This window comes from Zeus faber, assembly GCF_960531495.2.
Source record: "Zeus faber genome assembly, chromosome: 13".
Classification (NCBI taxonomy): Eukaryota; Metazoa; Chordata; class Actinopteri; order Zeiformes; family Zeidae; genus Zeus; species Zeus faber.
The window spans coordinates 17,487,033-17,502,882 of record NC_137198.1 but is presented as its reverse complement, the minus strand read 5'-3'; the positions used below and the strand labels follow the sequence as shown (position 1 = coordinate 17,502,882).

General features: G+C 43.4%; 3 protein-coding genes across 3 annotated transcripts in view; 1 reads left to right on the top strand and 2 right to left on the bottom strand.

Moving 5' to 3' along the window:
* Nucleotides 1–1,620, bottom strand: part of LOC307238890 (uncharacterized protein) — a 35,085-nt gene extending 33,465 nt beyond the window's left edge. The window contains exon 1 of the mRNA XM_080012044.1: nucleotides 1,547–1,620. The gene's annotated coding sequence lies outside the window, so the exon portion shown is untranslated. The remainder of the gene's footprint in view (nucleotides 1–1,546) is intronic.
* Nucleotides 1,621–3,412: 1,792 nt separating this feature from the next.
* LOC307238889 (syncoilin-like) lies at nucleotides 3,413–6,124 on the top strand (the record flags this gene model as incomplete). The annotated part of the gene is made up of 3 exons (XM_080012043.1): nucleotides 3,413–3,736; nucleotides 5,455–5,865; nucleotides 5,975–6,124. The coding sequence occupies 3 exons, from the start codon at nucleotides 3,413–3,415 to the stop codon at nucleotides 6,122–6,124; spliced, it is 885 nt and encodes a 294-aa protein (XP_079868169.1).
* Nucleotides 6,125–6,410: 286 nt separating this feature from the next.
* LOC307239269 (histone-binding protein RBBP4) lies at nucleotides 6,411–14,629 on the bottom strand. Its single transcript, XM_080012613.1, has 11 exons — nucleotides 14,578–14,629; nucleotides 11,672–11,819; nucleotides 11,415–11,560; nucleotides 10,602–10,775; nucleotides 10,262–10,377; nucleotides 10,004–10,164; nucleotides 9,772–9,898; nucleotides 9,592–9,669; nucleotides 8,904–9,038; nucleotides 8,121–8,231; nucleotides 6,411–6,947 (listed from the first exon to the last, which is right to left on the bottom strand). Exons 1-11 carry the CDS (start codon nucleotides 14,591–14,593, stop codon nucleotides 6,885–6,887), a joined length of 1,275 nt encoding a protein of 424 aa, XP_079868739.1. The 5' UTR covers nucleotides 14,594–14,629; the 3' UTR covers nucleotides 6,411–6,884.
* Nucleotides 14,630–15,850: the final 1,221 nt, after the last annotated feature.

Below are 15,850 nucleotides of genomic sequence, written 5' to 3'. Positions count from 1 at the left end.
AACTTGATAATTAGTTACTGATCAGCCAGTAGCTGCTGATTAACGGCCCCATTGTGTTCCACTCAACAGCCAGGTTCTCTCTCTCTCAACACCAGCTCCATCATTCATTGTGAAACCACTCACTACAGAAGGTCCCACTCCGTTTCTTTCATGCCTCGTCATGTGGCTTTACTTATTATAATGTGGCTCTTCATTTCAACACTGATCAGGGAGGTGAAGAGCTTAGAGTCAGCTTAGACGCACCACATCACACCTCCTCCCTACACGCCACCTTATGCGCTCCTGCATGCATACTCCGACACTGCTTTACTCTCGGTGCCAGGAAATGGACTGGCGTCGGTCCCGTCTCTGGTGTGAACGTAACACACCTGTAACCTCCTTGGGTACAAGCCATGGCATGGTACATTTGGGGAAGGAGCACCAGAATGAGGAGGGAAAAAAAAAAAAAAAAAACACACCTCTCTCTCTCTCTCTCTCTCTCTCTCTCTCTCTCTCTCTCTCTCTCTCTCTCTCTCTCTCTCTCTCTCTCTCTCTCTCTCTCTCTCTCTCTCTCTCTCTCTCTCTCTCTCTCTCTCCTCACTCTCTCTCTCTCTCTCTCCTTGGCATAAAAAGCAGGTTGACTGGGTCCCTGACAGGGTCAGTTGTCAATCAGATCAATGGACTTGCTGCTGTGTTTTGAAAGACTGGATGGATTTATGGCTGTGGCGGCGGCTTCCAGTCCAAAATCCCAGGCCAGGTGGCAGTCAAACAGAGGCATGGACCGCCGAAAAAGAATGTTCTGCAACTGGAGGGTTATCTTCAGGCATGTTACAACACTGCAGACTGTCACTGAGTGATAGATCGAAGAAAGTATCTATAAATATCGCCATACTGGCAAAATGTCACACTTTCTGGGTCACTGATGGGAAAGAGAACACAATAGCCTCCATTGTCAACGGCTCCAAAATTGAGAGGATGGGTTTTGCGTTTCATTTTCGTTGGGATCCCCCCCCCAAGGCGATGCAAAGCAAACCCTCCCAACGCCTTGTTTTCCCTGCATGTCAATACAGAACCCGTCTCTCTGCAGGTACCAACACAAAACCAGCTCGTAGAAAGGGTTTTGTAATCGCCTCAGAAACATCAGACAAATGACAGAACCTTCATCCATCCGACTTCCCCTCTAATGCGGATTTATAACTCACCGGGCGTTAGCGGGGGGGGGGGGGGGGGGGGGGGGGGGGGGGAAACAAAAACTTTTTTTTTTAACGCCATGGTTTCGAAAACAACAAGCTATTTTATGTAAATGTATTTTTTTTTTAGACGTGTAAAAAGCTTGAGTTTTTAAAATACAAATTTAGGATACGTCCCCCCCCCCCCCCCCCCCAATGTGTTCAAACGAGTTATTTTCCAACGGAAACATCACGTACACCTCGCTTTTTTTAAAACGTTCACGAAAGAAAAATGAATTGTTTGTTCGTACCTATTCTCCTTGTTTGTTTTTTGGGGGGGTTCTGTTTTGGTGTTTTTTTTTTTTTTATAATCCAGAAGGGTGAATTCACCCTCTCACCCGCTCTCCATCCGAAGCGTCTTCCTCCAAACTTGACTTTTCAGCCGCGTCCCAAAACAAACTTCAGGTAAAACATTTCCGCGAGAAGCGCCCACAGTCAGGAAGCGCCGGGCATTTTGTTGGAGACCGACATCCGTCCGAGGTGTTGCTGCTGCTGTTGTTGTTGTTGTTGTTGTCCTTGTTGTTTTTTGAGGGTAAACTACTTTATCCCCTGACGCGTGTGGGTTGTAGACGCTCCAGCGGTTTGTGGGAAAATGACTAAAGTTAGCGCCCCTGTCCTACCTGTAGCGGCAGGTGAGGGGTCAGCGGAGGAAAAGAGGGCCGGTGGGCGTCGTGGCGCCATCTAGTGGCGGCGCAGGGGAATCACCGGTAAAACCAAGCGCTTTCCTTTACGTGTTTTTCACATTTTGTTGTAAAAAAAAAAGTATTATTTATTTTTAGTTGTTTTATTTGTTTTTGTATTTGTTTGTATTTTTTTAAATTATTATTATTATTATTATTATTATTGATAATAATAATAATAATCATGATAATAATTACTTTATTATCATGTTTAATTGAATTACCGTTGTAGCGTTAGGATGAGATCATCACAATTTTATACCTAATGTGAAAAATCCCACCCAAAAATTAGATCAGCTTACTGTGGATTCCCTGCAGATTTTCTACTCTGATATTGTGGGCAAATTGGACCGCAATATCTGACTTTACATGCAATGAAATCAAATTAAATTGACCATCAATTTAACATATTAGAAAAGAATATATTTTATTGTCATTGCACAAGTACAATGAAATTTGTCCTCTGCATTTGACCAATCCTATACCTAAGACTGTATGATATAATGTAAGCAATAAACAACAATACAAGACAATATACACATTTATAGACAATAACGACAGTAAAATGAAGAACTATGATACTGAACTATGGTAGATCCACGTATGGAGCTTTGGACTAATACAAATCATACGGAATTGAGGGTTCTTGGCAAGAAAAAAGAAAGGTTGAGCATTGCTGGTCTAAAAATATCAGTTCTGTCTAGAGATGGAACGGCCACTGGTCCAGACATGTTAGCCTGTTCAACCAAAACATGTAGGACACACCCTGGCCCTGAGAGAGACAGGGCTTGAGCAGCGGGGAGGGTGGCTGGGAGAGTGCCCCTCAGAGCCATCAGATTGTGTTTCCTCTGCCTGCCGCGTTATTAATAAACACTAACTGCTAGTCCTATCTGTTTCCGCAGGGGACACGCAAAACACAGCCGTGTTGAATCAAATATATAATTTTTTTCTTCCTCCGTAGTCGTCTCTAGCAATTGGAGCTGCTGTCATCTGTGGACAATGTGAGTTCAAACTGTTAATTGTGTCTTTCTTGCTTGGGGTGTGTGTGTGTGTGTGTGTGTGTGTGTGTGTGTGTGTGTGTGTGTGTGTGTGTGTGTGTTTTGGCCTTGACACTCTCACATAACGTCTTTGACGACGTGTGTTAGATCCTCTTCATCAAAATATTGCACTGCGTTTCAGGTAGATATGCGGTTCCTATTGACAAGAAAATATTCAATTACAAAGATCACCAGGGTTTTGTTGTCTGGTAGCTGCGTTGGCATCAATCTTAATCAAGCCTCTGGTTCCTCCTGTGCTTTCCTCCTCCTCTTAGTTTTGCAGGTGATGGACCCCCATGGGCCTGTCGAGGATCCCCAGGGTGGGAATGATATGGAATCACAAGACGACTCACATGCTGCATTTAAATATGTGCAGGACGTCGCTGGCCCTGAGGAGCGCAACACCGGCTCGGAGACGGATCGTGAAAACACACACGACACAGGGCACCTGGGACGCGGTCACACCGCCGAAACAATGAGATGCAGGATGGAGCAGGCGGACATGAGCCACTTGGGCCTGCGTCTTGACCTGGTCATACAGGAGGTGCACCGTCTGCAGGTTCGAAGGGACGAGCTTGTGGAGGAGCTTCTGCAGTCGCACAAACCCATGCTGCGGGTCGTGGAGCACTTGAGGGAGAAGCTCGACGCAGCGCGTCGCCTTCTCACCCTGGTGCAGCTTGATTGTATTGCCGTGCGAGAGGACATGAGACCGGTGAAGAGGAGGCTGTTCATCGCCACCAGGGACTGTATCCAGAGCCAGGTGACACTGGCCGCCCAGGAGTATGAGGTGGCTCAAGGCGCTGTCACCCAGGTAACACACACACACACACACACACACACACACACACACACACACACACACATTCCCTTTATTTATATTTTGTACCCTCACTCTGTTTTACTTTTGAGTTATTTTATTTTATAATTATATTTACTTACTGCATTGTTTTAGGAATCCGTTAGTTTCAGTTGGTTAGTCAAGTAGAAATTGGGTAGCTATTGTGTTAAGTCTAGAACATATTGTGCATAATCGGTTGCATTGACATTTCACTGCAAATATGTAGTGAAGTATTTCTATTTATGTGACGAATAAACCTCTCGAATCTTGAGCACACAAACACACACACACACACACACACACACACACACACACACACACACAGCTGGAAGAAATGATGACAGCATCAATACATGGATTATTCACAAGACCCTTGAGCTTTCTCCAAAGGGCTTCGTGTTGTCTAACGGGTACATTCTGGATACATTTCCTTGATTGGGATCAGGGATCCAGCCTGCCGCGTGATGTTTTTTTCATTCTCACCTCTGCCCCTAGGACAGGGGTCGGCAACCCGCGGCTCCAGAGCCACGTGTGGCTTTTTCATCCCTCCGCCGTGGCTCCCTGCGGCTTTGAGAAAATAGTGTGAATAAATAATGGATATTTCATTTAAATACATTTTATTCTATTTGGTTCATTTTTTCGATGTAGTAGCTATGATTCTGGAGATTTAGGTGATCTTATAACACTGAAATAAAACGTGTTTTAAAATTTTTGTCGATCAAAATATGCGTCGCACCTTGTATGCGTCACCTGTTGCCGAGAGGCTGGTGACTTGTTTTGAGCTCCCGGTAAGCTCACTTTGGATACATCCAAAAAAAAGAAAAGTTTCTGAGGAAAATAGAACGTTAAAGTTCTTTTCACGGATGGCGGAGTGGAATCGAGACATGGCAAGCCATTCCCGACACCTATTTGAACATGAACAAGTACGCAGTTGGGGCCCTGTCCATCTTTGCATTCACATTTCCACCACGAACTTCATAAAAAGCAAAAATCGGTCGCGACTCACCGATGACAGCTAACAGTCGTGTGTGTGTGTGTGTGTGAAGCTCAAAGTTACACCATACAGCCCGGATATGGAGAAGCTCTGCAGTGACGTTCAGGGGCAGAAATCGCATTAAGCAGCTGAGAGAAACGAGCTATTAATTTTGCAAATATAGACGTTTATATGGGACCCTGCACTGATGTCGTTGTGCTTCATATTCAGGTCGACGGTTGACTGCGGCACGCGACTGAGGAAATAGTGGCGGATGACAGCACTGAAATAGACTTAAGTCGTGATAAAACATAACTAACATTTTTTTTGCCCCTTTTAATTAAAGTGAATATTTATTATTTTCAAATCCACAAATAAGTGAAGGGCCTGCATTTTGTTTTTTTATTTCAAAGAAAAATGATCCGTGCCAGTATTCTTTTTTTTTTTTGAGTTCAAAAGAATTTAGTGTTGTGCTGTGTCAAGCACAGGAAAAAAAATGACAGTCTTTATCAGTTTGTAGTTTTTATTTCATAAATGCAACAAACTACAGTTCTTATATACAGTACATAGCATAAGTGTAATAAAACTATACTGTATATCCGGTGTTATCTTCATTATAGCGGTCAAATAGGTTTTGCGGCTCCGGGTGGGTTTTATTTGGTGGGAATCACGCCCAAATGGCTCTTTTAACGCGGAAGTTTGCCGACCCTTGCCCTAGGAGGAGCTCGAGGCCCAGATCCCCTGCCTGATCCAGGAGTTGTCCAGGCTCCAGGAGGCCCACCAGAACCAGCTCAACGCCCTGAGAGATGTGGCCGACAAGCCCCGCCGCCCCAGAGCCACGAGCGACGTCAGCCACTGCCGCCGCGCCTCGCTCAGCCTGCAGCGACGCCTCAGCGGCAGCATCACGTCGCTGGAGAGCTGGTTCGAGCCCCGGCTCACAGCCCTGCTCAAGAGGAGGCAGGCTGGGGAGGAGGCCCTCAGGAAGAGCAAGGCTCTGGGGCAGGAGCTGAAGGGTCGCCTGGGGCCCCTCAGGGAGGAGGTCCGGAGGCTGGAATTGCAGCGAGCCTGTCACACAGAAAGGATGGTCCTCATGGAAAAGGAGAGGGAGGAGGACATGGCACAGCACAAGGTACAGGGACCGGGGATTTATAGTGTACTAGACATTCAACCGCTACAGAACGTGTATAGGATTTTGTACACATCCAACACATTTGCAGTGTACCGATATGTCACACCAGGTGACAGTGGCCACGCTGGAGGACACCCTGAGAGACCTGGGAATAGAATATGAGATTCTGAGGAAGTCCAAGCAAGATGTGGAAGAGCTTAAGAACAGCCTTTTAAGAGAGCTGGACCTTCTCAGGTTTGGCCTTGTCATAATTGTTTAATCACCACGGATACACTTAATCATCGATCCCCTTCCAGATCCATTTTTCTTCTTTATTATAGGCGCTGCGATGAACCAACAGAATCTACCGCGGAAGAGGATGCATGACTTCCTAGAGCCTGTGGAGCCATTAAACAGACATTGCCAATAAGAATAGTCACTTAAGTATGCATTATTTCAGCCTGTTAACATGTTTTTTTCCTCACATCTAACATGCATGTATGCCATCAAGAGAAGCACGTGCCAGACATATCTACTTGAAATATAAAATTTTATTATGAACACACTAAAAAAAGATCATGAGAAACTGGGAGAATGCGCACAGGAACAATACACATACAAAACAGACAATGAAAATCTATATACAATTTATTTGCTAAAAAAAATAAAAAAAAAATGGAGCAGAGTTTATTTGACACGAGGAAAGGCACAGAGGGTGGCAGAAGAAACCGAGAAAAAATAAAAATAAAAATAAACAAATACATAAAAAGAAACAACACCGGCTCATTTTTTGATGCCTGTGCCTTTCACCAAACAATTCTGTACACCGATAGTGCAGTAAACCTAAAGACTGAGCGTCATTTTTATAAATATGCAACATGAATTATGACAACAATAAAAACAATGCTCTTGTTTTTTTTTGTCTACTTTGAAAAACTACCTGCTGTGTTCTAATGGAGCGACTGAGTTTGTTTTCCTTTAATCCTTTTAAACCAATTTCGCCAATGGAGGGGAAGTGCAGAACAAGCGCCGGCTCCACCTCATGCCTGGACCTCCGCATCTACAGCTCCTTCTGGGTCCTCGTCATTGTAGATATTTTCAGCCTGAAGAGTGAAGACATAACAGAATCGTAGACTGTTGACACTTGAAATGTACAAAAAAAAAGAAAAATCACAACACGATCACACCACAATTCTTTGTGTTTTTCAATACACCAAGTATGACGATACTTTGATATGTTATTCATTTCTTTCTCCTTTGACTGCAGTGAAAAGCTTAAAAATGCATCTTTTTCCCCTCTCTTTTGGTCTTCTGTCCACACGGAGTTTCTTGAAAACGGAAACTATGAGCGACGGCTGACGACTGGTTTGTTTACATGTGGTCAGTACTGTTTGGTCTAATTACATGTTCACAAGTAATGAAATTAGTTTGCAGTGTTTCCATTAAAAGTGTCTCTAACGTTCGGAATCACGCCCTTACAGTATTGTGTCCGAATATTATGATCGCTGACAGCACTGTTTTTGCAGCTGTTACGTCTGAATTGACCGCCGGGGGTGAATAAAATTATGTTTGTCGTCAGATTTTCTGCCTCGTGATTTGTGTTGAGAATCTATAATTACCAACGACGTTAACTGCATTACGATAACCCTGCTTCTTCTTGCTCATAAACAAGGTAAACCTGCGTCGTTGGTGCTGCTCGGCTACTAGGATGGGTAAATGCAGAGAAATTGCAAATTTCCCCGTTGTGGGACTGATACGGGTAATGAAATAAATAAAACTATATATAAATATATATATATCCATCCATCCATCCATCCATCCATCCATCTATCTATATACACACACACATCTCCCAAATAGGAACCTTTCTGTGTGGAGTTTGCATGTTCTCCCCGTGCTCACATGGGGCTTCCTCCACCTCACGTCAGTAAGGACCCCCACCAAAAACATGCACCCATCATTGTCTGACCAGCAATGGACATTTATCACCTGGTCCCCGGCGCGTCCACGTATGCTGCCCACTGCTCCTGGCTGTGCCCCCGGAGGAAGGACAACCCAGGATGGGTCAAAATCAGAGAATCCATTTCACCGGCCACCATCAAAGCATGTGCGTGTGCGTGTGTGTGTGTGTGTGTGTGTGCAAGCATGTGTTATAGTGTGGTGTGTTGCGTGATGAATAAAGACTGTTTCTTTCTTCTTCATATTATTAATGTCAGGGTATCGACACAATATCGTGCGGGAAAATAGCGTGATTTCCCCCCACCGCGAGGTCTCACCATCTGCCAGACTTGCATGATGTTGTCTTCTGACACAGAACAGATGACCCAGGGCTCGTTGGGATTCCAGGAAAAGTCGGAGATCTTTGCTGTGTGTCCACCATGGATGAACTAAAGAGAGAAAGGTGGTGGGTCAGTAACCTTTAACCTTTACAGTACATTGGCGTATTGCTGTGTCTGTAACAGAATACTGTATGGAGTAATAATTTGTGTAACAAATGAGTGGTTGGTAGATCCAGAACCTCATGCAAAAAGTATCAGGATGGCGTACTACGTCTGGTTACATATCGTGGCATGCGAATTATGATGGCAGACATATCCCACGATGCATTGTGAAGTTTCTATGCAGTGATCATCAATAAAATAACCCAGACAGGTTTATTATTTCGCCATAATTTTAAGGCTGTACATTATCCTGCTTATTAAACAAATTCATTGACACATAATATTTATTAGAATTGGTTTGATCCCTAGTATGCCAAGTTTAAGAGCCACCGCTAAGGGAAATAGTCCACAACAACACAGTCAAATATTCACCCTTAAAGAAAAGAAAAACATATTTATTGTTGTTACTGTTAAACTGGACAGCTACATCAATTGAGTATTCCACAGAGCAGTGCAATATGTGACAATATACAGTAGTATGTCCGAAAAAAAAATCATTTTTCCTTTGACTGGCATACTTAAGTAAACCGGACAATGGTTAGAATATAGTATTACATAGGATATAGTAGGCCATTCCCGAAAGATGCAGCGTTTGATTTGAAAAGCAACACAACTCACCAGTAACTCCGGAGGGCCGTCCTCAGCATCTTCCGGAGACTGCTCTTCTCCGATTTTACTGAGGTCCCAGACGTTGAGACGTCTGTCTGTGCCGCTGGAGGCCAGGATGGTCTCGTTGTGGGGAGACCACTGGACCTGTAGCAAAGGCATCCGATCAACAAGAACACAAATTAATAATAATATTTCTCTCCTTTATGTATTACCAGATTTGAGAACGAAAGCACACACACACACACACACACACACACACACACACACACACACACACACACACACACACACACACACACACACACACACACACACACACACACACACACACACACACACACACACACACAGCCATTCCAAACCACAAAAAAAATAAAAATAAAATCAAGGCCAAAAACTGCTCTGCTTCTTTAACAATTTACTTCTGTTTCAATTTGATAATAATACCCTTTATTTGTATAGCAGCTCTCATACACGACATGTAACCCAAAGTGATTTACATTAATAGAAGGCCATCAAATAGTGACATTAAAAGCAAAGCAAACAAGCAAAATGCATTTAAAAAGTAGAATAATAAAATTAAATTCATGAAATTAATTTTAAAAAGTACACAAATTATGAGTTTCAATTTGTGTACATTTTCATTCATAATTAATCATTTCATAAATATTATTTATGTTGAAGGGCGGCTTCCTACCTGGAAGATCTCATCCTTGTGCGACTCAAAAGAGTGCAACTTCAGCTTCAGGTTTCGCAAGTCCCAGAGAGCCACGGTCTAAAATCAAAGTGTCAAACATTTTTTTGAGTTCAACAGACTTAATCAATGTCTAATTTTAAAGAAACAAACAAAAAAAAACAAAACAGGGCAAAGTGCTACCTTATCTGCTGAGCCGGTGGCCAGGATGAACTCGCTGTATGGATTGAAAGACAAGCAGTTGACCTCGGCGGTGTGGGCGTCCACCGCATGGCTGGGTTTGGACGTGTTGTTGGAGCGCGTGTCCCAACTGAGCGCACACAAAGACACTGTTGTCAAACAGGCATGGCAACAACATGTTTTTGCTCCCTGAAGCTAGCAGATTTTTGTTTGTGGGGTGAAAGCTGCTTTTTACATCATGAGCTTCTGGTCGTCGGCCACGGATCCAAAGAGCGACTCGTGCAGCAGGTGCCAGGAGACGTCCTCCACCACGGCCGTGTGGCCCGTGAAGATGGTCTTGGCATCTACGACTTTCCCCTCCTTGGGAACGGTGCTAATGTCCCACAGGCAGATTGTCTGGGGGTGGGGGGTGGGGGGGGGGAGAAAAAGTTCAAACTCCCCCCAGTGAGGAATGAGGATCGGTGGGAGCACTGAATAGTCACGCAGTACTCACATGGTCGTCAGAAGCGCTGAGCAGACAGCCACTCAGGTTGGGGTTCCACGAGAGGCCATAGCCTTCCTTCTGGTGCCCCCTCAGACGTAGGTCAGGGGTGCACTCTCCAGAGGGATCTGGAATATAAAAACAGAAACTTTATACCATGTATAGAAGGAGAAAAAAAAAAATCATCACTGGATGTAGAGGTCGGATTACTTTATTTCCTTAAGCAAAAAACAATAATAAACATTAATCCAACAAGACAATTCCCCATGCCACGAATAGAAGTTCTTGTAGGGCCAATGGTGTCCTCATTACGAAAAGATGTGAATGATCAATGCACTGCCGGTGGTCCTACCTGGTTTGGAGGGGTGCTTTGTGTAATCAAAGACCAGCACGTCGCTGGTGGGCGTCTTCGTGGCGATGATACAAGGGTTCTGAGGCATGTAGCGGGCTCGGTTCACTTCTCCCTCGTGGTTGATCTTGATCTCAATCTCTATCTTACCACTCACCGAACCAAAACCGCCAAACTCTGAAGAAAAAAGGTTTGATTAAAACATTACGGTTTTAAATGACACGGCAACTATCAAACTAAAATATATCCTAACACCACCAAAGCCCTTTATCTATTCAATTATTATATTTGTGCAAATCTCAAAAGTTTTATTCCACCATCTGGTCTCTTATCCCAGCATTTCTAAATTATAGATTTATGTAAAAGAAGGCAGTGTGACAACTACTGTCATTTGCTTTTAAGTTTAACTAAGTTTGACTGTTGTGTCGGCAGGGGGCTGAGGGTCTACCAGTGATAATTAATTGAGAATTAATGAATCAAGAATGTTGTTGTGAATTAAGAACAGTAATTCAAGGTAAATAATTCACTGAGGAATGATATTGACTATAGTGAGATAAGAAAAATCTGAAAATGAGTATATATTTACCTTCTTTATTAAATGTATTTTGCTTGTTTGGTTTTTCTTTTAATGCAATTTGGTATATTTTCTTTTATTGGGCTTATTCTTACCATGTTGGTAATTTATTTCATTATTTTAATAATTTTATTATTCTACTTTCTGAGTGCATTTTGCTATACAAATAAAGGTTATTATTATTATCATTATTATATATATATATATATTTTTTTTTTTTTTATACATTGAGCTCTCCGTACCTCCTTTCTCACTGTCGTAGTGCGACGCATCAAACTGGGCGTCGTCGTTTGGGAGCTGGACACTCGCGATGACGAGGTGATTCTGCTCGTCGGAGGTGTGTGTCCCGAGAACCAGCCTGTGCACGCTGTAGTCCTTCCCCTCCGGTCTGTAAAAAAGGGGGGGAAACACGAGAGAGGACACAGCTGGTATGACAACACACAGGTTACGTCGGGGTTTATTTGTGACGGAGTTGAGTTGGCTGTGTCAGTGTTTGGACCTGGTGACGTCAGGCAGCCACTGGGCAGTGAGGCTGGGCCACTCCAGGGCGTGCGTCATCACCAGGTCATAGAGGAACGGGGTGTTCTTCTTCCAGATCTTGTACTCTTCATTAATCACCCTCTCCTCCACGGCATCGTCAAACGAAGCTATGACCCCAAAAAAAAACAAAAAAAACAGGCTAAGTATATAGAGCCGAGAGACACGCAGACTCCGTGTAGGCCCAAAGGTGGAGTAACAGTAGTAGGATCGTAGTGGGCAGGCCAATTGGCTCCCTTTTTAGGGTGTTTGCAGGTATGAACCAAAAAAAATCCCTTTAAGAAAATTTTGAACTAAATTCAAGACTGATTTTTGGACAAATCATCTCTCATACTCGCTGAAGTATTGCTGGTAAGGACTATTTATTCGGTGGAAGGTGGAGGTAAGTGTGGGGTACAATAACAGTAGGTTATAAAATAGATGAGTCTATGAACCATCATTATATTGTCTTTAAGTCAGACAGCAAGGTAAGTGACTAGGAACTGTACTTCCTGAATTCCCCCCCTGGGGATTAATAAAGTGTCATCGGATTTGACTTGGGTATTTTTTTCCCCCAAAAAACATTTCTCTCTACAGGCAAGTAAAAACTGACTTGCTTTCATCTGGAACTGGCAAGTGTAGCAGGGAAGTATGAAGGCAAGTATGAAGTTCAGCTAAACGCTTCGGCAGCGGTGGAAAGTAACGGAGTAGTAGAGCATTGTGAATGTTTTCAGACAGAGTCACGCTTTCCACAATTTCTTATGTTACAGCCTTAACACACGATACCCGTATATACACACCAATACATTTGGAAAGCTCAGACCCCTTCACTTTGTTACAACCTTGTTCTAAAATTAATTTAATTCATATTTTTTCCCCATTGTCAATCTACACACAATATCCCATAATGACAAAAGCACAACGTTTTTTTTTTTTTTTTTTTCCTTTTTGGAATGTCATAATTAAACAATTGAGCTCAGGCACATCCTGTCACTATTGATCATCCTTGAGATGTATCTACAAGCTGATCGGCGTCCACCTGTGGTAAATTGAAAAGACTTGTCCGTAGACCTGCGAGATAGGATTAGGATGGGATGTCAAGGCACAGATAAAAAAAAAACCACTTCTGCAGCGTTAAAGGTTCCATCATTCTTAAATGGAAGACATTTGGAACCACCAAAACTCTTCCTAGACCTGGCTGCCTCGCCAAACTGAGCAATCACCCAATGGTCACTGAGAGATCCAGACCTATTTTGAGGAGATGGGAGAACCTTTGAATAAGGAAAACCATCTGTGCAGCATTCCACCAATCAGGCCATTATGGTAGAGTGGCCAGATGGAAGCCACCCCTCAGTAAAGGCACATGACAGCCCTCTTGGAGTTTGCCAAAGGGCACATAAAGGACTCAGACCATAAGAAACAAGGTTCTCTGGTCTGAGGAATTAAAGATGGAACTCCTTGGCCTGAAAACCAAACAGCATGTATGGTGGAAACCAGGCACTGCGCATCACCTTGCCAGAACCACCTCTACAGTGAAGCATGGTGGTGGCAGCATCATGCTGTGGGGATGTTTTTTCTGCGGTATGGACTGGGAGAACAGTCAGGAAAGATGAATGCAGAAAAGTATATGGTTTGATTAGAACCTGCTCCGGACCTCAGACTAGGGCCACGGTTCACCTTCCAACAGGACAACTACCCTAAACACACAGCCAAGAAAACACAGGAGTGACGTCGGGACCGGTCTGAGTAGCCCAGCCAGAGCACTGACGTGAGCCCGATCGAACATAAAACCGGCTGTGCCTCATCTCACCTGACGGATTGAGACGACTGTGACAAACTCCCCAAATACAGGCATGCCAAGCTTGTAGCATCATTCCCAAGAAGACTCAAGGCTGTAATCCCTGCTGAAGGTGCTTACTGAGAAAAGGGTCTGAATAATAATGTAAATTTGATCTGTCAGTTTTATATTTACAATTAAAAAAAAAAAAAAAGTTCCAACCCTGTTTTTTGCTTTTTCGTTGTAGATTGGGGGGCAAAGGGGTTTAAATCCATTTTGAAATAATGCTGTAACAAAGTGAAGGGGTCTGAACTTCCCAAATGTACTTGTGTATAAACTGTGCGCACTTATGTAGACATGTCAATGTGGTAATTTGTCAGTCCTTTTGGTTTGGGGCGTTTGTAGGTTTACATAGACGCAACAGGTCTGAGTACTTCCTTGATCACTGGTGTTAGGGTTTTACAATAACATTTACATTTAGTCATTTGGCAGACGCTTTTATCCAAAGCGACTTACAAGGGAGAATAACATTCAGCTACATTGCGACATAATAACACCAGAAAGGCTCATTTCGATGAAAACGAAATAAAGCGCACTCAAAACGTTCACGGTTAAACCAAAGATATCTATACATTCAAATCCAACACTTTTTTTTTTTTTTTTTTTTTTTTAACTATTCTCTTGCATTTAATTTAAGCAATTATGCTGTGCATTCTTGAGCAGCGTCCTTATTTTGCTGTTGGGCTGATTATTGTACAGCTATTGTGAATTTAGTGCACAGGCGCTGTACTTTAAGCCGCAACGCCTGTACAAGCTTCTCATTCAATGACTTCCATGGCCTGACGTTAGTTATTGAAACATTTAAAGACCGTTTTTTGTTAAAATATCATTGACTTCGGCTGACCAGCTCGCCGGTGACACATGAAGGGTCACTTCTAACAATAACAAAACAGCCTCAGCGTGTGGACGCGGCTCCACTGAGCGGCGGCTCTTTAACAATGAGCGGTAATGGCGCGCCAACAGCGGCGGCGACGTCGTCGTCGTCGTCGTCTCGCCCCTCATCTGAATTGCCCTCGCTGACAAACGTTAACCGGGAAGCCACCGGCTCTCACCTTCCTTGTCGGCCATGGCGCTGGGGCGATGCGGCTCGGCGAGAAGAGGAACCCCCAGGGGACGCCGCTCGGGAAGCACGAACAACCCGACAATGGCGCCAATTCCGCGAGGAAGGGGGGCAGCCAATCGGCGTCCCCCCCCCCGGAAGTCGTCACCGGGAGCCGGAGCAGCCGTCGACGGGCGGAGGGTCCCCGCGGGAAATTTGTGCGGCGCTCGCATTTGTTTTCGAGCGTGGCTTGTCCCCAAATACATTTGTGATGGCCCGGCAAGGAAAAGAAGTGCGTTCGAAATTGTGCGTAACACCTATGCCACCAACACATTTAAGATTTGTGGATATCGAGAGCAAATGTGAATTTTGTAAAAAAAAAATAATAATTAAAAAAATAAATGAAGAGGAGACATCTAAACGTTGATATAATCAATGTCAGTACAAATTAGGATTTGGAATAAAAAAAAAACAGAGGACTATTTTGACTCTTTTTGACATTTTGACTATTCGGCTCGGTTACATTAATTTGTAAAAATGTTTACACAACGCAAGTAATGGATTATTTGTGGATTTAAAAAGACATTTATGTCTTATGTCTGTTTTTCTTAAACCTTAATACAGATTTGTAGATTGTAGTATTTATTGATCTTTTCCCATTTGTATTTGTATTTATTTCATTTTATGTATTTGTGAATTGTGACACATAATTCCTTCCATAACGTGTTTTTATTAACTTTGAAACACAACATTCCGGCTACATGAGATCATTTGGCTGGTACTTATGTTCAAGATTCAAGATTCAAGATTTTTATTTGTCACATACATATACATACTTTCATACATATATGCAGTGAAATGTAATCAAAGTAATCAAAATGTCAAAAATGTCAAATCAAAATGTAATCAAAATTCAAAGCCATTTCCAAATACATGTTTCCATAAGTTCACAAATATAAGTAGAGTAGTTATGGATATGAAAAACAATGTTGCTCTCCTTTTGCAAGGATGGGAGCCGCGCCAGCCTCGGGTTCAGAGGAGTGCGAATTCAAGTTCGAGTTGGTGTTTGAGGCAGATCCCCGGCGTCAGCTCCGGGGGGCCTCATCCCTGCTGCGCGCTGCCAGGCCGGAGAGAGCCGCAGTGGAAGCGCCGGCGTTCCCGCTGTATGATTGGCTGTTCGTGTCCCGTGGTTGTTTTCTCTGCTCTGTACGATTGGCTGTTCGTGTCACATGTTTTGTAAAACACAGCACTTACAGTTTTCCGCGTTTTCTTTAAACACAGCCCCT